This window comes from Balaenoptera acutorostrata, chromosome 16, assembly GCF_949987535.1.
Source record: "Balaenoptera acutorostrata chromosome 16, mBalAcu1.1, whole genome shotgun sequence".
NCBI classification, from domain to species: Eukaryota; Metazoa; Chordata; class Mammalia; order Artiodactyla; family Balaenopteridae; genus Balaenoptera; species Balaenoptera acutorostrata.
The window spans coordinates 17,057,485-17,081,182 of NC_080079.1; the positions used below are offsets into that span (position 1 = coordinate 17,057,485).

The 23,698-nt window shown below is 46.6% G+C and overlaps 1 protein-coding gene across 1 annotated transcript in view; it reads right to left on the reverse strand.

Annotated features, from left to right (window-relative positions):
• HABP2 (hyaluronan binding protein 2) overlaps window positions 1-12,743 on the reverse strand; it is a 36,640-nt gene extending 23,897 nt beyond the window's left edge. Inside the window, exons 1-2 of the mRNA XM_007173113.2 lie at window positions 12,587-12,743; window positions 642-678 (exon numbers count right to left, since the gene is read on the reverse strand). Of these exons, the coding sequence (XP_007173175.1) occupies window positions 642-678; window positions 12,587-12,655 (106 nt within the window). The 5' untranslated portion in view covers window positions 12,656-12,743. The remainder of the gene's footprint in view (window positions 1-641; window positions 679-12,586) is intronic.
• Between the last annotated feature and the right edge of the window lie 10,955 nt (window positions 12,744-23,698).

The window sequence follows — 23,698 nt, forward strand, 5'->3', positions numbered from 1 at the left end:
TGCCTGTGAGAGAAGAGCCTGTGTGAAAGAACATCGAGGAGACACACCGGGTGGAGGAGCAACCCAGTGGGGCTGCTGGTGAGAGGCCATCAGCAGCGGTGGGCCAGCCGGGGGCTGCCTGCACGGCACTACCCTCTCAGCACAGAGGGGCTGGCTCCCCACCGAAGGGGGTGGAGAGAGTGGGGTAGCACAGGGCTGGCCTTCCTGGAGTCATTGTTCAAGACACCCTCACTTTGCCTTGGCCTTTTGGTCTCATTTCAGACACTGATGGGCTGTGTGACCTCAGGCAGGATGCTTCCCCTCTCTGGGCCTCAGTTTCCTTCTGTATAAAAGGAAGGGGTTTAACGGCTTCAGCAATTTTTCCCTTGGGGTCATGAGACTGGACATCAGGGATGTCCACAGGCAACTCAAAATTGTGTAAAGCACTGTGTGTGTGTGTGTGTGTGTGTGTGTGTGTGTGTGTGTGGACACACAAATACCCAGGAATGTATTTCTCTGGGAAGATCCTCAAAGCGGTCCGTGCCACTTCTGAACCATTGGAACCCTGAGGTCACATCCACACTCACATGTACAGGCCCCCTTTTCTCCATCCCAGAACCAGCCTGTGGGGTTGGCAGCCCCAGGGGGGTCCGCACACTCACCTGGGTCCAGGTTGGTGAGTAAAGACAGGAGGGAGAACTGAAAAACAAAATGACACAGAGCAGAGCAAGGTTGAGTCCTCTGAGCAGGCTGGGTGCTTTCCTGAGCTCCTGCGAGCTGAAAGGAGCCTTCTCGGAGTCATAGCTAGGGCACAGGAGCACGGGGTACTCTCTGATGGCTGGAGGGGTGGTGTCGTGGATTGGAGAGAGAGGGGCTGGGGCCCATTTGACGACGTGCCCCACTCACTCTCCCTGTGCTGGCTGAGCATCCAAAACATCCCTCTTTCTCCCCAGTGTGGAAGAGTAGTGCTTGCACTTACCTGTTCCCATGCTGGAACCTGGCCGCCCAGGTACTGACCGTCTTGTCAGTTACAGCGATCAGCATGTATTGTGCATCTCCTCCGCCTGACTACACATCGCTGCATTTAACTCTTCTAACAACCCTATGAAGAGGCTTTATTAGCCTGTTTACAGATGAGAAAATTGAGGCTCAGAGGTCACACGGCTGTGATAGGATTCGGATTCGGATTCATGCCCAAGTCTAGTGATTGTCTCAGGTGACAGTTCCTTAAGGTTGGAGATGGACAGATGCTTAAACTCTCCAACTACTTCCCATTGTTCTTGGAATAAAATACAAACACCAACTCTGACCTGTAAACCTCCTCCCATACCCCTCTCTCCTGCTACTCTTTACTAATCTCCAGCCACACCTAGGTTCAAAATGGCACTAGCCAAGCTCTTTCCACCTCAGGGCGTTTGCAATTGCTGTTCCCTCTGCCTAGAAAGCTCTCCACCCCACCCCTCCAATGACCATCACTAGGTCTCAGCTTAAATATCATCTTCCCCGACTCCCCTATCAGTATGACATGCCCATGTTTTGTCTCTGCAGCCATTCATTTCCTCCATGGTCCCCATTACAGCTTGTAGTTTTGTATGTTTATTTGCACGTTATCTGTCTCTCACATCAAACTCTGCTCTCACAAGAAAGTCTAGGCTCTTGTCTGTTTCATCACTGATGTATTTACCCAATATTGAGCATGGTGCTTGGCACATGGCATGCCTCAAAAAGTTTTGCTGAAAAAATAAATAACAATAGGAATAGTGCTTTTTGGTGGTGGTGGTAGTGTTTTTTTGTTTTTTGTTTTTTTACAATGCAGTACTTTCCAGAAAAAGAAAGTTTTACTTATCTAATAGCTGGAATATTTTCTTTCACTTACATCAGATGTCAGCAAACAAAGGTCCTTGAGCCGAACCCAGCAGTTGTGTTTTTGCCAATAAAGTTTGATTGGAACATGGCCACGCCCACCTGCTTACACATTGCCTATGTCTGCCTTTGTGCTGCAACTGCAGGGTGTTTGTTGACACAGAGAGTATAGTCCCAAATATTTCCTATTGGGTACTTTACAGACCAAGCTTGCTGACCTCTGACTTGGAAAACAAGAGTTCTATCTCCTGACAGGGTTCCCCTTGGGTGGGTCTCGGTGACCAGGAAGCTTCCGTCAGGGTGATGCATCTTCCTTGTACCTGGTCTAGGCAGTTTGGTATATTTGCTTCCTCTACCCTCAGCAGAAGTTTTAATTTTCTGTTTTACTGTAGCCTCCTCAGTCATTTTTGGGTAAAATGGTAAAAAGAAAGAATGCATCCCGACGTGATGTACGCACAATAGGGCACAACATCAACTTGTAGCATTCTGGACAAAAATGCTTATCCTAAATCTACTCACGAGGAACATGACAGGCTCAAATTGTGGGCTTTCTACAAAATAACTAGCCTCGACTCGGCAAGATTGTCAGTGTCATAAAAGGCAAAAAAGATGGGAAGACTGTTCTTTATTAAATGAGGCTAGAGAGACCTGACAACTAAATGCAGTGTGGGTCCTTGATTGGATCCTAGATTTAAAAAAAGCCCTAAAGGATATAATTGGGACAATTGGGAAATCTGAATATAGACTTATGTTAGTATTATTTCGTTAGTGTTGGATTTCTTGAGAGTGATAATGGTAGTGTGGTTTTGTAGGAAAATGTCCTTATTCTTAGAGGATGCTGAAGTAGGGAGGGAGATGTCTGCAATTTAGGTGCAAATGATTCAGCAAACCAACCAACCAACCAAACAAACAAACAAACAAAACATGTATATATCGGGTTGTCCAAAAAGTTCGTTTGGGTTTTTCCCCAATGCATAAGAGATCATGGCAGAAAGCAACTACGACAAAGGTTCTGTGTTGCATCTATCTGGGTGAATGATATTCAGTGAATTATTCTTTCCACTTTTCTGGAGGTCTGACAAATTACAAAATAAAAAGTTGGGGGTGAGAAAGTCATGCAAAGAAAGGGAGAGAAGCCATTTGTTGTCTGGACAGTGCCTATTTAAATGCATTACTATTGCCCTGCCCTGTTTCTGCAGGAAGTAGACAAGGGGTGGGGATTTTGTTTGGTGGGGGATTGGTAGTGGTGGGCGGGGTTGGCAGAGGAAGGGCAGGTTCAGGTCTCAGGGTATTTCTGGGCCTGGGGTGCTTGAACAGGGAGCAGCTGACATTGACATCTCTGGGCATGAGTGGCAGGCAGGTGACAGAGAAGAGGCATGAGGGGTCCCTGAGGACAAACGTTACCCCTCCTTCAGTCTCACCCTCGTCACAGCCAGTCAATGCAGCCTTGGTCCCGGTCCTTTGCCTGCCTCATCCTCCCTCCATAAAGCTTGTGTGGAAGTCAGGGCCCGTCACTCTCTACCTCTCTTCATCCAGCCCTTCAGAACCTGAGCCAGGGCGAGAGCCCCAAATCTTAGCTGGAAACTGGAGCTTGAGGGAGAGTCAGGTGCTGCGCTGCCCACAGCCAGCAGGTGGCAGACGTGCCCTTCCCAGGAGTTGGAGCTGGAGCTGGAGCTGGGGCTCAGACGGAAAGCAAACAAAAAGAAAGCAGGACCTTCCTGGCCTGGGGGCACCTTCAGATCCCACGGGCTCTCAGGGGGTCTGAAGCAGCTGCCGCCCAGCTGTGCAGCCTGGGCTGCATGTCAGGGTGTCCCAGGGGTCCGAAGCAGACCCACTCATTTTGTGGATCAATGGATCCGCCCTCAGAAAGAGGCTGTGGTGAAATGTGGACACTGGCAGCCCAAACACCAGGCTGGATATTGGGGGACAAAACTGGAAAGGTTAGGACAATAGCCAGTGATTTATGCCGTATACCTGGATCCTGAAACTAACCTGGATGATGGCGGGGGGCTGAGGGGAATGGATAGACACAATATTCGCCTCCTTTCATCCCATTATTCCATTCCATTTTTCAAAAGAGACAAGGAAATAAGAACTCCTATGCCTGGGACTTGCAAATCTAAAGAGGAAGGTCATCGATGCAAAAGAAGTAGGAAGAGGAGCAGGAGGGGACAGCTATGATCTCAGCTCACATTTATTAAGACCTGACAGCTGCCAAGGACTGTGCTAAATGATTTATGTGCATTTTGTCTCTTTTATTGCACAGAATCCTTGATAATTGAAGTACTATAATTATGCCCATTTTAGAGGTGAGAAAACACGTTTGCAGAGATTGTTGCCCAAAATTACTCAGCTAGTAATTGATAGAGCCAGGCCAGAAAAGAGCCATTGCTGTGAGGGATGAGGGACCCACAGCCTGCAAACATGGTGTTGAAAAGATGGAGAAGGAAGTGGGAAAGCTACTTAACCCTAAGAGGAGCAGGGCATTGAGCCCGGTGAAGAGATTGGGTCCTTATTCTGGGAAACCTTTGTGAAAATCTTGTTCAGAGTTGCCCAGGCCTGGCAGACACAGAGAGAGCCACTAGGTCCCATGGACATCGGGGGAAGGGACAAAAGTCATCTGCAGCCTCAGCCAGCCCACTGTGACAAACACATCTCAGCAAACATCTTCACCCAGATCAAAAGGCACACAAGCCACTGCCTGCTTCTTCCACCACATTTATTCCCAGTCTCACCAGGGATGAGTGGTCACAACTGCCTCAGCTCCTCTTAGAGGGCTGGGAATAGCTGCTTCTTGCAAGTGGAAAGGTAGCTGCTTTGCAGTAGATTCAGAGAGATCTCTCTAGATCCAATTGCTGGTCCATCTACAATCGGACTTTCAGAATGGACCCGTGGCTCAGGACTTTGGCCTTCCCCAGTTAGAAGCAAATTATTAGCAATGTTAATATCCCACCCCCCAGCCCAGTCACCAGGGAGCATGTCTCATGATCTGGTTCTAGGCTCAGGATGGTTGGTGGGGAAGGCAGGGAGGGGCAGAGAGAAGGATCCTGCTTCAGAGTCTTATTGATTTACTACAGTGTAATCTCCTAGAGGGTGGAGGGAGTTGAGGTCTAATCTCTTCTGTCCTATCTTTAATCTAGTAATTATTTCAACTCAAGTTCTTCCTCTACCTTTCACAATTCTAGACCTTCTTGGAAACAAAACAAAAAGGCAGAGGCTAAAAGTCTGCCTTGATGGGTTCCAGGAATTAACTGATAGGAAATATTCTCAGAGGACTAGGAAGCAGTAGAGGGGAGAAGGGGGGCTAGACCTGACCTTTGGGACTAGAAGCTTGACTTAGAATGAACCAATAGCAGAAAAATCTTTCACCTGGTAAGTAAGAGATTGGGACTCAAATTCCAGCCATCTCTTTCTCTGCAGTTATTCTACCATGACCGGGTGGTAGACCAGATGTCACTGCACACCAGGAAAGGATTTGCATTGCTCCTAAAGGTAGCTGGGGAGGAGAGAACTCTGCACTGTGGCCAGATGAGGGTGAGGCTGCTGGGCTGGAAGGCAAGCCAGGGACAGGAGTACATAGCTCAGCAGGGCCAGTCCCCACTGCTGGACACAGAGCTCAAGGTTAGGGTGAGAGGCGGAGGTAACAGAGGACAGGGGTTGCCAGGATCCCAGGCACCATCCCAACTGCTGCCTCACAACATCCTCCCACTCTGGCCCCTCCTGCAAAAAGCTATGTCATGAGATGAACAACTGTGCAAAGCCTAAGTCATTTTTTTTAAATTGTAAAATATATACTACATGATATTTTTCATTTTAACCATTTTTAAGTATACCATTCAGTGGCATTAATTACATTCACAATGTTATGTAACCATTACCACTGTCTATAGCCAAAACTATTTCATCATCCCCAACATAAACTCTGTACCTATTAGACAATGACTCCCTTCCTTCTTCTTCCAAGCCCGTAGTAAGCTCTATTCCACTTTGTCTCTATGAATTTGCCTGTTCTAGGTACCTCATGTAAGTGGAGTCACACATTATGTGTCCTTCTGTGACTGGCTTTATTTCACTATGAATAATGTTTTCAAGGTTTGTCCATGGTGTAGCATATCTCAAAAACGTGTTCCTTTTCATGGCTAAATAATATTCCATTATATATCACAATTTGTCTATCCATTCATCTGTTGGTGGATACTTGGGTTGTTTCTATCTTTGGGCTATATGCATAAGACTGCTATGAACATTGATGTACAGATATCTGTTTGATTCCCTGGTTTCCATTCTTTGGGGCCAGTACCAGAAGTAGAATTGCTGGGTCATATGGTAATACTGTGTTTAACTTTTTAAGAAACCACCATACTGTTTTCCACAGTGGCTACACCATTTTACATTCCCACCAGCAATAAATGAGGGTTCTGCTTTTTCCACATCCTCACCAATACTTGTTATTTTCCATTTTTAAAAGGTTCTAGGCATCCTAGCAGGTATGAAGCGGTGCCACTCAGTCTCCTTCGCAGTCACGAGGAATCTCATCCTTGCTTTAGCACACAAGCTGTGCAACGCTGTCCCAGGATCGGCAGCTTCCCTGAGGCTTTGCTTTAATCTGAAGCTCAGGGCGAGGAGGGACGGCTCTAACGGGGAGATCCAGAGGCCAGAGGAGAAGGCACCAGCCAGTGGTCCCTGCGGGTGGTTTCCTTCCTGAGGGCCTGCATGCAGCCGTTCACAGGACCACAGCGATGAGCCAGGAGGCACTGTGGAGAGGAGCTGGCCTAGACCCTTTATGTGCAAAGGAGGAAGATCAGGTCCAACAGGGTGACGTGGCCCCTGTAAGGACGCGAGTGGGTTGGGCCAGGGAGGAATTCAAGGCCGGGTCGCCTCACCGTGAGGCTGATCACCTATGCCTGGCTCAAAGCCACCTGTACAGACCTCTGTCCAGTTAACTGGAGGCTGGACTGCAGCTTCACACGGCGAGCAGGGCTGGGGCAGGGCAGAGAGGAGAGTCCCGTTTGTAGACCCTGGGAATTTCCATTTTTGTCTGGGGAGCTTTTGACAAGAATTCAGATCCCTGGGCCCCACTTGCAGGGTTGTGCTTCCATGGGCCTGGAGTGGGCCCAGAACATGCATTTTCAATCAGCCCCCAGCTCACTCTGCCCTCGGCCACACTTCGATTTTACCTCTCTTAGGCCTGAGGCTCCTGGCCAAGGAGATGGGTGAGTCTATCTTTGCTCCCGTGCAAATTGTTGAATCACTTTGTGCCTCGTTTCCCCAGTGAAAAAAGAAAGAATTCCATTACCCACCCTGATGGTTGATTCAGGGGGATTTGTCTGCTCAGGGAGAGCACAGCATTTGCAGTGGGTTACTCAGGTAAGCACTTAGCGAGAAATATTGGTACGAATGGCTCATCCCAGGACTTGTGGGGAGGGGGCTGAAGGATTGGTGGTGAGACTATCCAGGATAAGGAGACTGGATAAAAACAAACGCTCATTTCTGGATGTGACCATGCACTTCGGAACCCTTTGAAAAGGCAGGTGTACAAAAAAATAAAAAACAGAAGAGCCGGTGGGGGTGGAGTCTGAGGCCCACCACATGGGCACAAGCCCCCATATTCACCTCCTTGGCCAGTCGGTTCTCAGGAAAAGCCCAGGGGTTCTCAGGAAAGTAACTTCCCATTGATGGGAACCAACTCCACCCCTGAAGCTGTCTTTACTTCTGTGCTTTCTCTGTTGTGGGACATGAACCGCTGCTGGTACCCAAGCTGATCTGGGTGGTGCCTGGCCAGGGAGAGACATCACATCAAAACACAGCGTGAGAGAGTCATTCCCTTCTCAGTTTTACTGTCATCTCTTCCAATCCCATCACAAAGACAGACTGGGGTGGTGCTGGTAAGTCCCTCGCCTCTACCTCTTGCTAGTCTTCCCTCCTAACAAGGAGAAAGCAGGCGTCAGCCCTGCGTTTTAGCGTGACAGCTGCAGCCAGTTAGAACTCAGTGGCATTGTTTCATTTTCTTTGATTTTCCCATTTATAGTAGTGATGGTTTCCTTTTAAAATATATCTATCTAGGTAGACAAAAAGTGAGTCTATTCAACAAAAGTATTAAGAAACTAGTCTGGGCTTTGGCAAAATTTCTAAAGATGGATTCATTCATGACTAAAGTTTTGAAAGCACTGAGCTAATGGGTTAGCCATCTAGCAAGACTTGATCATTCTGGTGTTGGAAAGAAAAGCTTTGGGGATTGTTGAAGGAGCCTCCAGATGGAAGTGGCTTTTCCTCCTGCCTGAAACTGGAGTCTGAGGCCACTGTCCCTCTGGACACCTTCCATTCCACATTGAAAGTCCCAGTCGTTTCGGGGTAGTGCCTGGCATGGCAACCTCTAATAAAGTGGTTATGAGCATGGAACTGGCATCAGGCAGACCTGGGTTTGAATCCCAGCTCTGTAACCTCACAGGGGGGCCATTTGCACAGATTACTTAATTTCTGTAAAGCTTAGTTTCTTATCTGTAAAATGAGGATAACAGTGGTCCTTAACTCATAGGGCTGTTGGGAAGCTTTACATGAGATAATAAACATAAAGCACACAATACCTGACATATGGTAAAGACTTGATAAACTTAATAAATACTTGCTGCTATGATTATGATTATGATAATTAGCCACTGCTGTCAATGAGTTTGAATTTTTTTTTTTCAAATTATTAAGTGATTGAGGGGAGCTCACTCAGCACAAACCCTTCCTTGAATTTGCTCATCAGGTCACAAGCACGTCACACGAACCCCCTCCCCTCATTTTTCCTGGGATCTTTGCCAAGTCCTAAGCCAGGAAACCTTGTTATATTAATTATGAAGAAAAAGCATGTTTTATTTAAAATCCCGGCTGCCGAATATTCTGCCATGCTGTTTCTCTGTGACAGCAGAATTGCTTTTGCATTTAGGAAACTCTAATGAATTGAAAATATAAATATATCTGTGCCTACATACACATGTGATTTCCTGCGACCTGATTTCCCTAAATACCAGTGTACACTGCCAAAGCTAATGAGTTGGACTTGTGCTTAGGATCAGGTTTTTTTTAAATCTATAAGAACATGCAGTGCAACTCAGTCCCTCTCTTTTCCATAAGACTCTGAATGGGTTACAGCAAGAGGAAGTGATGTCTCCTAGGCCTGAAAGAGACTCTGACATTCCGGAGCATCGACGCTTTGAAAAAGGTGGTTCGTATTATCCCAGCCAAGGCCTTGTTTGGTCCTGGGGGCCGGGTAGATTTGGATGCTTGAATTAATCAGACACTGAGCCCTGTTACCTGACCATCTAAAATTGGCTCTAATACCTCAGCATCCACAGTGTTTCTAAACAATAACCAGACAAGCAGGCTCTCTCTCCATTTCTTTCTCTTTTTGCCTCTCTCTTTCCGAGGTAGAACGAGGTAGATAATATACACCTATCAAGCAGAGAGGGTGTCAAAAACAGAGAGTGCTGGGACCTGTGGGATCTGGGAGGCTTCAGCTTCTAATATCAGAAGCAGTAGTTCCTTCTCCCCTTGGTGCCGTGCAAGAATGGGAGCCTGTGTTACTAGAATGCCTGATTTTCAAGAAAAGCTGGGGATCTGTATTGTTATGTGAAATGTTCTGATTCTCAGATGTCACCAAGCAATTGAAAGGAAATGAAAATACTCTTCAGGTTGAACTTCTACCCACCAAATAAAACTCGGGCTGTGAGTAGAATGTACCCCAAGCTGCCAATTTGCAACCTCTGGTCTATGCAGACATTTTTGTGACTCTCTATCTAGGAGAATTCTGGAGTTCTAGAGTTCTTGGACTCTAAACTCTAAACTCTAGGGTTTAAAAAGCTTAGAAACGGGGGCAAACATGCATTTTAATTGTAAGGCCTGCTGTTGCAGACGGGCTGAGATAAGCAGGGCAGGCCCGACAAGCTTATCCTCTGGCTTATGACCCTAGAAGAGGTCAAATTACATTATGGCTGAGGCCAGTGGCACGGCAAATCACCCTAAGAACCACAGCAAGAAGAGATGTCTAAGCCCTGGGGACGAGGCACATACAGTTGAGCAGGCCTCCTGTGATGGGCGAGGAATTGGACAGAGCTGGGTCTCTGTCCTGGCTGGGAAGTTAGTTCAACATCTTTGGGCTTGTTTCTCCTTCATAAAACGGGAATAACAATACAAGACTGTGTTGGGGACAGGTGTTCAAAACTGACAGGTAAGGAAAAACAAATCTAGACCAGACCAGGAAGGCACTAAGAAGGATTCCCTGGAATCCATGGCAACTATATTTGACTGCATCTTTTTTGGATCGTGGATATCTGAATAAAAACCTAAGTTAAAGACGAGCCTACAGAGAAGTCTTCATGATTTTTGTTGCATGAACTCGTGGGAGGGTCTCCAGCCATCTTTCCAATGGGTAGCAATCAGAGACCTTTTGCTTTAAAATTTCAGAGGCACATGAGTCTGTTACGCTCCAACAAGCAAAGAGGCCCCTGGTCTAAGAGCCTCCCAACCCTACAGGAAGGACCATGCCCTGAAGCTATATGGACCAAAGAAAGCTCATCCTCAGCCAGGGCCCCAGGCAAGAGACCTTATCCAGACAGATGGACACCAGCCATAGTCTAGGACTCAGCTCTGCCACCTCCCAGCTTTGTGACTTGAGGACACGTTACCCAGGTCCTGATCTGTAAACTGAGATCAATAACAGTACCTATTTCTTAGGGTCCTTCTGGAGGACCCAAAGACCAATGCATCAAAAGCACAGAGCCTGGCACACAGGATTTTTCATTAAATGGTAGCAGTTGGTTATTATTTTTAGCTACATGGGGCAGAAGAGGCCACCCTATCCATTGGGCTATGTGGCCCCTTCCTTCCTGCTGATGCCTCAAACTCTCTAGACATCTGAGTGAGTTGGCCACTTTCCCCTGGATGTCTGTGTACTGGCCTATGGAACACAAGCTGCCCTCCCAACCACCTGTCTGGCACACATCTGGAGTAAGAAAACATTCCAAAGCCCTGAATCCCCTTTTTGGAATTGACTAATCTCATTGCCCAAAGGCTATCTCTCGTATTTTGTCTTTTATCCATTATTGACTTATATTTTCATCCCTAACCCTAAAAATTCACTGGGGCTTGCAAAAAAGGGATTTGGGGGGAGCATTATCTTTTGGTGAATTTCAGACAGACTGCATCCACTCTTTTCCTTGCCTGCAAACTTTAGGATCTAATTCTTTCTGACTGGTCCTTTCTCCGGGCCCCTTGTGAACCTCTGTTAGTTTCCATCGCTTTTCTCTAGACTTGCGGTATTTCTGCAGGATCTTGGCCCCAGACATCCAACAACAATCAGTGATGTAGGGGGTGTGATAACAACCGGTCATTGTAGCCACACCACACACACACACACACACACACACACACACACACACACACACACACGCAGGTCATCACTGGAAAAGAAAACTCTTCCAGAGGTGAGTCATTGGCAGCTTAATATGGAACTAAGGTAGATGTCTGAGTACAGTTTACCGAAAGGGGAGGAGAAGCTCTTGTTTTTAAAGCATGCTAATCAGAAAACCTGGAATTTAATCTGCTTCCTGCAGGAAAATCTCTATGGAGTGAAATGGGAAATAAGATGCAAAGGTATTTAATGAGATAAATAGGTTATGACTGTTATTTCAGTTCTCACCCCTTTCTTGTTCTCTATTCAAACCCCCTCCACTCCAACAAAGGGGCGCATTCTCTGATTTTTATAGAGAACTCGTATTCACTTTGGAAATCTCAAGGGAAAAGAGCTCACATTTATTGAAAGCCACATGCATTGCCCCATTTAATCGGTCTCGACCCTCCCCAAATCTGGGGAGATTATCACTAGGTTTGCAGTAGAGGAAGCTGAGGCTCACAGAGATGATGTTACTTGTTACTTGTTCCGCAGCTAGAAGGCGGCAAAGCTGAGATTCCAACCCTGGCTCCCAAGCCCACACTCATGCCTCCAACCCATCCAAGAGGTGCGACGTCTGGTGAAGGCCCTCTCTCACATGTCCACAGAGACCCAGCTAACACTCTTGGACCACAACGGCGCACAGCAGGAGCCGACACCTCCACAACTCCCCTGCTCCCGAATGTCTTGAGTCCCCCATGTGAGAACCCCTGATGTCCCTTTCCTTCCATTCTCACCACGACCTCCCTGGGGCCCCTGCTCCTCTCTGCCCCATTCACTACAGCCATGGTTACAGGGTGATGGGAGAAAAAGTGCTGCCCACAAAGCTTCTCTCCAAATCTAATCCATCTAAGTAGACGTGTTTCCAGCGGGATTCTCCTCTAGAGCCAAAGCACAGGGATTCTTAACCTAGTGTCACCTGAAATAGCTGGAGAACGTGGTATGTGTGTTGGCATGTACAGAGAGAGAGTTTGTAGCTTTCAGCAGCTTCCCAGAGGGATCTCTGAGATCCATGCCAGATCACAGCACACTGCCTTGGCAGATTTTCTTGCTCTGATCTCCTTAGTTGGAAGGTGTTCATGGAGACTCTGCTCCAAGGGGGCTCAAGTCAATCGCATGGCTTCATGGAACTGGCCCCTTAACAGCAACCAACATGACAGGCCTGCATGAGACCTTGAAATCAGGACATATTCCACCTGGCAACACCAGCCTTTCACAACTAGAGTTTCTCAGCACTCCTGGCCCAGCTGGTTTGGTCCTCCTAATAACCTCAGATTCTCTCAACTACAGATATTTGAAAAGAACACTTACCCCGAAGGCTGTCTTTCCCGCCAGAAACATTAACAGCAGAACATGGAGATCAGACATTCTGGCAAACATCTTTGTAGTTTAAGAACTCTTGTTTTGCTCTAAAAACAATTCCTTTTGTTGTCTATGCCTTTAGGGGGGAAAGTGTCAGTCTCCAAGGATTCAGGAGCAAATGAAGAGGATGCAAATTATTAACTAGGCATCAAATACTGTTTAATGTTTAATGTTTTGCAAACCAACTATCTTGATTAAACAAATGGTAACTTTGGGGCTGGGCTGAGTCATGGGGGTGGTTTCTTTTCTGGAGAGAAAGCAGCAAAGTGCCCCTGGCTGCTGGGGTTGGGGGTGAGGGGGCGGCTGCTGAGGGTTCAGCGCAGAAAGCCCGATGGTCCACTAGCATCCCAGCCACTGGGTGAGAGCCCTAATAGCGTGAGACGCCTGCCACAGGCCTCGGACATCGCTGATTTGAACAGAATGTTAATAGAGCTCGGATTCACCAAACCTCACACAGAATTAAGGCATGGATGGGCTCCTAATAACATCACGCTTTATATTCATGAAAAATAAATTAAAGGATGCAAAACTGCTATTGACAAACATTGATTCTGGGCCCTTTGAAGCATTGCCCATGGTTGCTTGTTGGCTTCAAAAGTTTTCTTTTAAATTTCATTACATAAGGTTTTAACTTTTTAATTAGTTTTTTTTTTCCCCCTTTCATTGGAGTCTTTCTTTGATCAAGAGGGGGAAAAAAAACCCATGGTGCTCATATTTGGGGCCAATTGTTTCCTACGTTCCTTTTATAGCTGCACTGGTTACAGGTAGCACTATGTAGAGCAACAGTTACCTATGAAGCGTGGGTGCTGGTGGATACAACTGACCTCTTTAATAGGCATCACTGTGAGCTCCTGCAAACACCTCACTGCCCATAATAATCCATGCAAGGGCTCCAGGAATCCTCTCACCTGAGTCCTAAATCCAGGTTCTGAAACCCTGCTGCCGAGCAAGGCGGGGGCTCACCTGGGCCTCCTGTTCACCCATTTGCCATCCCTACTTGGCACGTGTACTTGGACTCCTCAGTGGCTTCTTCCACCTTTGGAGGCCAGGTTGCTGGTCATGGAGGGCCCCAAAGGTACCAGTCCAGGAGAAGGCCAAAGTCAGTGCCCCAGCCACCAGATAGACAACCTTGAAGGACAAACCAAGTCCTGCCACCTTACTTCCTAAATTACCCCCAATTTGTCCTTTGTTCTCTATTTTTTTTTGTCTCCACCCTCATTTAGGCAGCCATCAACTCACTCCTGGTCAACGTCCATCTGATCCCTATAATACATGCACACTTTTCTGGAAAAGATCCTCTCTAACCTTCCTCTATTCTTCCCCTAATCCTTATTCCACCCCTAACTCTGTTCCTAACTCTAACCCCGATCACTCTTTAGCAAGTTCATTTAGATAGCCACCTGGTTCATCCATCTTTCGGATTTCAACCCAAACTTTACTTCCTCAGAAGCCCTGCATGAGTTTTTCCTTCATGGCACTTACCAGGGTCGTAATTGCATACCTGTATAGTTCTTCCATTAATATTTGTTTCCCCACTGCCCCCGATGGACCGAAAGCTCATGAGGTGGGCACTCTGTTTTGCTCACCATTGAATTCCTGTCAGGGATGCCTGGCACATTGCTGGCTCATGACAGGTGTTCAATAAATACATCGTGAATGAATGAGCAAAGGAATAACCACTGTCTTACAGTGATAGTTGGATACTTTGTAACCTGGGCGCCTTAGATAGCATAGCCAACTCAATGTGAAAAGGAAAACTGGGTATGGAAAGCTAAAGTATTTGTGCACTTGTAAACGCCCTTCAATTTATTCATGGACACTACATGAATATTGATTGATTATCCACTGATGATCTGCTGTGAGCCTGGCATTGGCAACACCAGGATAGAGGAGGTGAGGTGAACTTTGCTCTTAAGGAACATGCATTCTGGTCGACGGGGAGTTAGGCGGACCATGAAAGAGTAAAGAAGTTAATTTTAGTTAGTGATAAGTCTGAAAAAGAATGAGGCAAGGTGATGGAACAGAAATCCTTGTGAGTGGGAGGTTTCCGTAGACTAGGAGGTGGCAAAGGTGGGGATAGTGGCTAAGCGGGTCCTTGGTGGGGCGTTGACACTGTTGCTGGTTATCTGGTCATAGAGCAAGGGTCAGAGAGGCAACGTGCACGAAGAGGTTGCTATTTTCCAGGTTCAAACCTGGAGCCCTTGTAGCATCGGCTCAGGCTGTAAAAAGTGGAAATGGAAATTCCAGGCAAGTCAAATCACTGAATCACCCATGTGACTTAGGCATCTCTTTTAGCTTCCACAGCCTTGTGTGAACTAGTGACTGTCTAACTTTGTGGAGAGATTCCCAGAAAACAAACCAGAAGCTTTTCTTCCTGTGTGAACAGGAAGTGACCCAGTGAGTTTGTTGTTCACCTTTAGAATCCGGATTCATTTCCCTGACGTGTAATCTTCCCTTTATCTCTAGCAAAAAGTGAACAATTGTGCTCTTTGTGTAGTAGCCACAGGCCTCTCACATATTATCTTATGTCCCTAAAGTTTTATTATCATGACAATGTGCAACTGAATAAACGTCTGCACGTAGCCCGAAAAGAGAGAATTCTCTAAAAGATGCTTAATCCTTTTAATTTGGAAGGACAAAAGACTAGTTTATCATGTGATATGATTTTATCTGGGGAGTTGGAACAAACCTACCTGGGATCTCTGTTTTTTAAATCCAAACACAGAGACTTCAGCCCTCACCCCAGTGGGGGTTTCAGATGTGATCAAGTCAATCTATTCTCTTGAGCTCTGGGGAGCTCATGTAGGGTTTTCTCATGTGTAGGGTTACATGCTGCAGGAGAGAGACTCTGTCCTGCATCAGGAGGCCTTGGGACTCTGGTTCTCTCGCAGGCTGATTCTTCCACCCTAAGGGAAGACTCTCTCACAATGCCTTTGCTGGAGACCCAGGCTTTAATGTACTGGGTTACATGACATCTGTTGGGCCTGGACCAACCTGCTTCATGTTTATTGTTTATAACATGTTACAGAAAAACTCGAATGAACTTTTTGGCCAACCCAGTAACAACAGTCCTCTTCCTGCTAGGCCTTCAGTACGGGAAGGTAGCAGAGGGGAGGGCCTAAGAACAGCAGCCTAGACTCAAAACTGACGTGGGGTGAGCCCCGGCTCTACCACATCCCCTCTGTGGATAGCTGGCCAATCATTTACTCTCTCTGAGTCTTGGTTTCCTCGTCTGCAAAATAGGGATACTATGGTTCCCACTTCATGGCGTTACCTCGAGGTGTATGTGAGAGCATAAAGGTAAGGGGCTAAGTACAGCAGCTGGTGTGGAGCAGCAAAACACACTGGCTTTGGTATCAGGGATGGTATTTCCTGAGCCCCCAGACCCTCACAGATGAAAGAACCTGTGTTCAGTGAGTCTAACCTCCAATCCAGAAACAGGAATGACTGCCTTCTCGGGGGGACCCTTGTCTCACTTGTTCTCTCTAGAACAGGGGTCAACAAACTTCTGAAAGTGCCAGGTAATAAAAATTTTAGGTTTTTTCTGGCCCTCCAGTGTATGTTGTGAGTCCTCAATGCTGCCATTTTAACACAAAAGCAGCCACAGCTAATACATTGGGCGCTCCATATCCACGGTTCTGCATCCGCAGATTCAACCAACCACGGATCAAAAATATTTTTTAAAAAGTTCTAGAAAGTTCCAAAAAGCAAAACTTGAATTTGCTGCATGCTGGCAACTATTTACATAGCATTTACATTGTATTTACAATTATTTATATAGCATTTACTTTGTATTAGATATTATAAGTAATCTAGAGATGATTTAGAGTATACAGGAGGATGTGGTGTAGGGTTTATGCAAATACTACACCATTTTATACAAGATACTTGAGCATCCATGGATTGTGGTATCTGCGGAGGGTCCTAGAACAAATCCTCCCCAGACACCGAGGGATGACAGTACTTATGCCACTGGCCATGGCTATGTTCCAATAAAACCGTATTTGCAGAAAGAGGGCTATAGTTTGTGGATCACTACTCAAGGAGAGAGAGCTGCAGATAGAGCCAGAGCATCACGCAACTTGAGGGGCCCTGGAAAACAATGGAGACACATTGGGGAACACGGGAGGAGGCCCTGGGCGGATGATGTTGCTGCCCTCAGAGTGTTTACCCAGAAACTATGCCCCCCCGAACCCCAGAATCATCAGAACTTCTTTGTGTGGTGGGGGGACTAAAGATCATTCGTCATTCTTTCTACAAGGATTTATTGAGCACCTACTATGTGCCAGACCGTGCTGTTGGGAATACAGACGACAGACTAGGTGTCAGCCTCATGGAGTTACCTTCCCATGACGATCCTCACTCAGAGTCACGTGGCTGGTCTTTGGCTAAATTGTTCAAGCCATCCCTAATCAGAGATGACATCATGTAGGGACACGTCACTGCTCCTTCCCGTTGTTCCCAGAGACCTCTGCCTGATCCATTCACTTCCAGGGGCACCCTCTTTTGGGGGGAAGGGGGGATGGCTTGTTAACTTGTCGTGGGGCAGTAACCTTTCCCCAGACTACCTCACACCACCACCCCCAACCCAGCACAGTTCAGTATGCTCAGATCCATTGTACCACACTTCCATTCTCTGACCTGGAAGATACTAGGGTGCCCCTCACCCCATGTTTGTGAAAAGAAACCAGCATTTATGGAGCAGCTTCTGTGTTCCAGGTGCTTTTACAATTCTGAGCTCATACAGGCTTTGTAACTACCCTGAAAGGTGATTTGGCTCATTTAACACATAAAGAAACTCAGAGGCTCAGAGAGGTTAAGTAAATTGCCCAAGGTCACAGAGCTTGAGACAGAGCCAGGTTTGAAGCTCTTCCTACTCTACTGCACGGACTCTGAGAGTCTTAGGGGGGTGGTTTTGCCCTTTACTCCAAGCCACCTAAGAACTTATTGAAGGAAACAACTTGTCTAAAAGCAAAGATTGCCCATTGCCTGACCAATTTCCATGTTCTCGTCTTCCTTACTATCACTTATTCTTAGGGGTGGCAATGTGCCCAGTGTTTACAGAAACCGTGTCCTCCAGCAACAGCAGCCACTCGTTTTAGGCTGGGTTTCCTGGGAAACAGAGATGCTGAGATTTGTGGGCGGGACATTTGTTGGGTAGTACTCTCAGCACCAACACCCATGAGGGAGGGAGGGAAGGAAGGCAGTCACAACAGACGCCCATTTCACGGAATGTTCTGGAGCTGGGATGGCCTTCAGTGTTGTCCTGCCATGAGCCAAGGGGGCTGGAACTTTGTACTGGGACCATCTTGTCACTGGTTAGGGACTCTGCCTGTGAAAGAGATGTGAGTTTGGGCAAGGCAACCCTGGTTAAGAGTAACGCTCAGAGAGGAACGCAGCTGAGAGCCCCTAGCAGCCAACACCTGGCCGCTGAGAAAAAGAGGGCTTCACTGGTGAAGAGGGGATCTGGTGGCACACTGCAGAACAGCCACTCCAACTATTAAGTGGGAATTTACCCCGCATCCCTTAGTTCAAATATCCAATTCAGGAGACCTGAATGGCTTAGCCAAGTTTTGAATGAACATCCCTAGTCAATACTTGGCCTGATCAGAGACGGCTGGAGCCGCAAACAAGGCCAGACTGCTCCAGGCCCACGGCGCAGACAGGGACAGATGTTTAGCTGAGGTAATCAATATCAAGGAGAGAACCAGAATGCTATTATGGGAATCATAAACTCTACGTAGTTATTAAGCAAGCCAAGCTACAAATTTATAGCTAAGCTCCCTGCTGGCCAGAGGAAATTGAAAACCCTGATCGTTTGGCCTGATTTTCATTATACTTAAGTCAATTTTATAAGAAAAACAAAGATGTTTTTCCAATGACCAATTCCAGGTCAATTTTTGTTTTTTAAAAAGCTTATGATCTGATGAGCACAAGTTGGAGTTGAGGAAACAGGATGGGGAACCTCGCGGACACACTGGTGATCCTGGATTCCACACGGTCCCTCAGCATCACCCGTGAAGGGTCTCTGTCTCTCAGGCCGAGCCAGGAGTCTGGATGAACCTATGACATAGATTTGCTTCTTTTTCTCAGAAGCAGGTGTTGAGTCTCTAGCACATAGTAGATGCTCAAGAAATGCCATTTGGAGGATGGGAAGAATCAACAGCCTCTTGCAATCCTCTCCAACTTAGAAAATGGCACTAGTATACACATGGCTTTTCAAGTTGGAAACCTGGAAATCATCATTTGACTCTTCCTCTCCTTCCCCAAACCCAAATTATCAGCATGTTTCCACCTCCGGAATGCATCTCAAATCCTTCTAGCACCTTCCACCCTAGTCCAGGCCCACATGATATCCTGCCTGATCTCTTGCAATAACTCCTTCACTGCTCTGCCTGTTTTCACTCCTGCCTGCTCTTAAATCCATTCTCCACCATATGATAGCATTATTGTAGAAAAGCCTAATCAGATTATGTCATGCCCCAGCCTAAAACTCTTTGATATCTTCCTTTTGCACTTAGAATGAAATCCCAAATTCTTATTGAGATCCCGTTTGATCTGGTCTCATTGTGGGTTCTTCTCAGATATGCAGTATTCTCTGTAAGACCAGAGACCTTGTCTGTCGTGTTTACTGCCCTAACTTATCCCCTAGCCCAGGGCCTGGCATGGAGTGTCAGCACTTATTTGTTGGCTGAATGGATGAACGGGTGGTTGGTTGGTTGGATAAGTGGATGGATGAAGGGACAGTGGGCAGCCATGTTTGATCAGATGCCAGAAGCCTCTCTCGGCAAGGGCTCACCATGGACTCCAAATTCAGAGCTGTCTCCCTCTTGCCAAAGTGATCCCTGGTCTTCGGTCATTGGTAGTTCTGGCTCCTGTGATCTATGAAGTTTGGAAAAATATAAGAACAACTGATGCAAAACAACTGTGTAACCTCCAAACACAATGCAGCCCAATATGAATTAAACACCTCAGGATCTTCACACAATAATTGATCTGACAATTTGTGCTTCTTTCCTTTCTTTGGTCTTTCAGTGCAGCTTCAATCTTCCCTCTTTCATTTTAAATTTCCTCTGTTCAGTGGTTGTCTATGGCAGAGAGTGTATTCCCCCTCCCCCCGCAATCTCTCCCATCCCATCAGTTCTATAGAAACACAAGATCCCCCTTGGCTCTCCAGCCTCACAAAGAGCTATCACCTGGGTTGCGTGATGCTTCTTGTTCTAAGTGTGTCTTTGATTTATTAAACATTTTTGAATAAAATTCTACATACATTTTACATGTTGAAAAGTTTCCCCTCCCTTCGATATAATAGAAAACCTGAAAGAGAGGAGGGATCTTGAGATTTAGGTGTCCCTTTCTGTCTAGACTTGTGGGTATTCTGAATAGAGGGTGCAGTGAAATTTTCAAAAGCCTTTTCTCTTTTGGGGAAGGCAGACCTCTGAGCATTTCTCTAAAATGTACATTTTCTAGACACTGCCTGACATTGACATCTTTCCTAAGCACATTTTCTTGCTGCCTCTGTGGTGCAGTGGCAAGAGCCTGGGTTGGAATCAGAAAGAGCCAGTGGCAAAGCTGTTTACTTGCTGTGTGAGCTTGGGCAAGTTGCTTAACCTCTCTGAGCCTGTCTTAAATATTTTTTGTGTGTTAAATGAAAATATATATGTGAAAGTACCTAGCACACAGCATGCACTGGATTTGTGTTCATTTATCTTTCTCACTTTTTCCATTCCATTTCTTGGTTTAATTTTAATTTATTATGGAAACTGTACATCTTTCTCCAAATTGGCGTGATAGTCAATGAAGCAAGTTTTTATAAAAAGAGTTAGACAGAATTGGAAACAACAACACACACACACACACACCTATGTGATTTGTCTTCCTGAATCATGCATTCTTTCATTCATTTTAGGAGACTTCATTGAGTGCTGGGTGCTATGGCAGCCTAAGTTGCCTAAGAGACTTCTGTCTCTGTTGAGAAAAGACCAAGTAGGCCAATCTGCAGACATCTAGGAAAACAGGTCCTTGCGGAGGCCAATTCTGAGCTGTGGAGATTGGAAGAAAGCACACTAGAAGAATGATAGGTGCAAAATGGGTTCCATTAGTCATTACAAGATGGCTCTCAGCTAACACATATTTAATCACCCACTCCAACCTCAGGCCGCTCAGTAAAGCCAGTTGCCGTATGGGTGACTCCTATCTATCACCAACACATATTTCTTGTGTGTCCATCACTGGGCTTAGTTCTGTGGATGGAGGTTGGAGGACAGACCCCCATTGGCTCACTTTCAAGGTCCTCACACCGCACCTGGGGAAACATTCCTTAACTTTTCTCTATGACTCAGTTTCTTCATCTGGGACATGAGGACAATGTTAATATGTATCTCATGGGGTTCTTAAGATAATTAAATGGGTTATGATGTGTCAAGTTCAAAGTGCTTGGATCGTGCCAGAACCTAGTGAGTGCTCTAAGGCCATTCATTAAATGACCCACCCTCCAGAGTGTCTATGGTGGGGTTTCACATATCACTATGTAAAGCTGCACCAAAGGCTCAGTTAATTAGCATAAAGGATGTTAAATATTAAAGTTCTGTGGATAAAATGAGCAATATTCACAATAGATGGTTGACTGAAATGATGGAACGGGCACCGCGGCCCTGGCGTAAACAAAAGAAAAGAATCTGGTGAAGCTGGCCGCCCAGCACCTTCAGAGAAGAATTCCAGGTCTAGACCTCCTTTCAGTCTTGTCTCCGACTCCTGGTCCAACCAGAAGACCAGCACGCCCTGCCATCCAGCTATGATTGCAAAGTGACCCTTTTCTGCAAAGTGGTTGTCAGGATGCCTGAAAAGGCAGAGAGTGGGGACCTACCCACACGTGGGTGACTTTAAGCCTCTTGGTACTTGTGGCAGAACTACTACTGTAACGCTGCCAGGTAGCAGGTTGAGAGGGGAAGCCATGGATCTCCCCCTCCTCTAATTAACAGAGACCCTGCTATTTCCCAAAGAGCCTGGCAGCTGTTGAATGGACACAACGGCTTTAGGTCAAACAGCATCTAGAGTGTTTAGAGCATCTTCTGCCACGCAGCCTAGACCTCAAATGTTAAGCCATTACTACCTTATGACATAACTAAAGACTGGTCAAGTGTTTGACCACATGGAACAGATGACTTGAGTCACAGAATTTGACAAAAGGAAATCAGGACAGTGTGGCCAGAAGCTAAACTTGGTCTCCAGAGACCAGGGTTGAGTTCTAGGTGCTTCTCATACCAGCAAGGCAACCCTGGGCAAATCAGCAACTTCTCTGAGCCTCAGTTTTCTCAACTGCAAAGATGTCCTTCATTCTTCCAATTTTGCCAAGTGGTGATGAAGGGCTGGAATGTTCCATAAGCACGATAACCTCCCCAAGGCAAGCCTTGATTCTTTTCTTGCCCTGGCTGATATCCCTCTTCCCTGAACTGTTAAATGTTGATTTTCGTGCTGTCGCCATGCCTTGCACCCCGCGGCCATTTCTGCAGCCATCTGTGTAGTCAGTGCTTATCAGGGGGTCTTGAGTAGCCCCCTTTCTCCAGAGTTTATTTTCTCCTCCAACCGGCCAGGGTCTGTGGAGTGTGCTTCTTCCAGCTCACAAGTTTAGTTCATCCCCCAGGCAGGGTCCCTACAAAGGATGCACGTGAGTTTGTCGGTCTGAGTGTGCGCTCCACAAAACATCCTTCACATCTGTTCTCTCGGCTCAGCCCTCACCTCCACACTTGCGCTCACGCCCTCAACATCCCTGCCTGCACCTTTACGGTAGCATCCGGTTTCTCAGCCCCGCCCTCAAACCCACCTTCCACCGTGCCAGAGAGTCATCTTATAAAATGCCAATCCGGTTGTGTCACTCACCCACTTAGAACTCATCAGCAGTGCCTCATTGGCTACAGGACAAAGTCCAGACCAATTAGCGTGACACAGGAGGCCCTCCTAAGCTGGCTTCTGGTGACTTGCTTTCTCCTCTCCCCACCAGCTCTGTTCGCAGCTATCATCACACTCCCCTGACATCCATCCTAAACACCCACTTTAAGCTCCAGCCACAGGCCTGCCCGATGCCTTCATTTATTTACAATTGTGGTTCTCCTGCCAGAAAAGTCTTTTCCCACCTCTGGTGCCTGGAGAACTCCACCCTTTGCTCTTTTAAAAGGCTCAACAGTCCTCCTGGGAGAAGCTTTCTTCCCCTAGAAGTTGGAGTCCGCTTTCGACCCTGAAGACTCCTATGGCATTTTGAAGTTTATGACCTTAAGACCCTGGTGTGTTACTCTTGGGAACACTTTGGGGCTGAGCCTATGATTCTCTCATTTTTGGATTTCCAGCACGTGGCACACAGTAGGTGCTCAATAATTGTTTTCTGAATGAAGTGAATGTGTGTATGTCACCTTAGGGGCATGTGAGCTAACAAGGATCTTGGAAGAGGGAAAAGGAAGGCAAAAGAGAGCTGAAGGCAGGCTTAGAAACAAGCAGTGGCACCCTCTGGAGATGCTAGGCCCCCACATCTAGTCTGAGTCTATTCATATGTTATTCTTGACTCCTGTCTCTGGAGTTGAGTAAATGGAAGCACAGCAACAACAAATAAATAAATAAGGAAGTATTTGTCAATGGGCCCCTGGGAACTGGTTCTTTCAGAAACAGGCTGCTCTTGCCTGTCAGTAGTCATCTTCCTGCCAGTTCTGGCTTCAGCCCGACCCCTCCCACTGGCTCCTATACAGATGTCTGCTACAAGCCCATCTTGAGGGCGTTCACGTGCAGGAACAGTGGAGCTCGAGTTCAGGGTTTAGATCCCAGTACGTTCATTTTCTGGCTCAATGATCTGATACTGGCCAGATGGGACCAATAAGGCCAATCGAATTAGATAATACATGTGAAGGTCTTTGCACAGTTCCTTGCATGTAGTAAGCATTCAATAAATGCAGCTATTATTTTCTTGGGCTGCCTTAGAGCAAGAAATTCAGCAATCACAAATGAATGCACATATGACAAGAGAAAATTATTAATGTACTTTATATAACATCCTACTTGTTCTTTTCTGAGGCT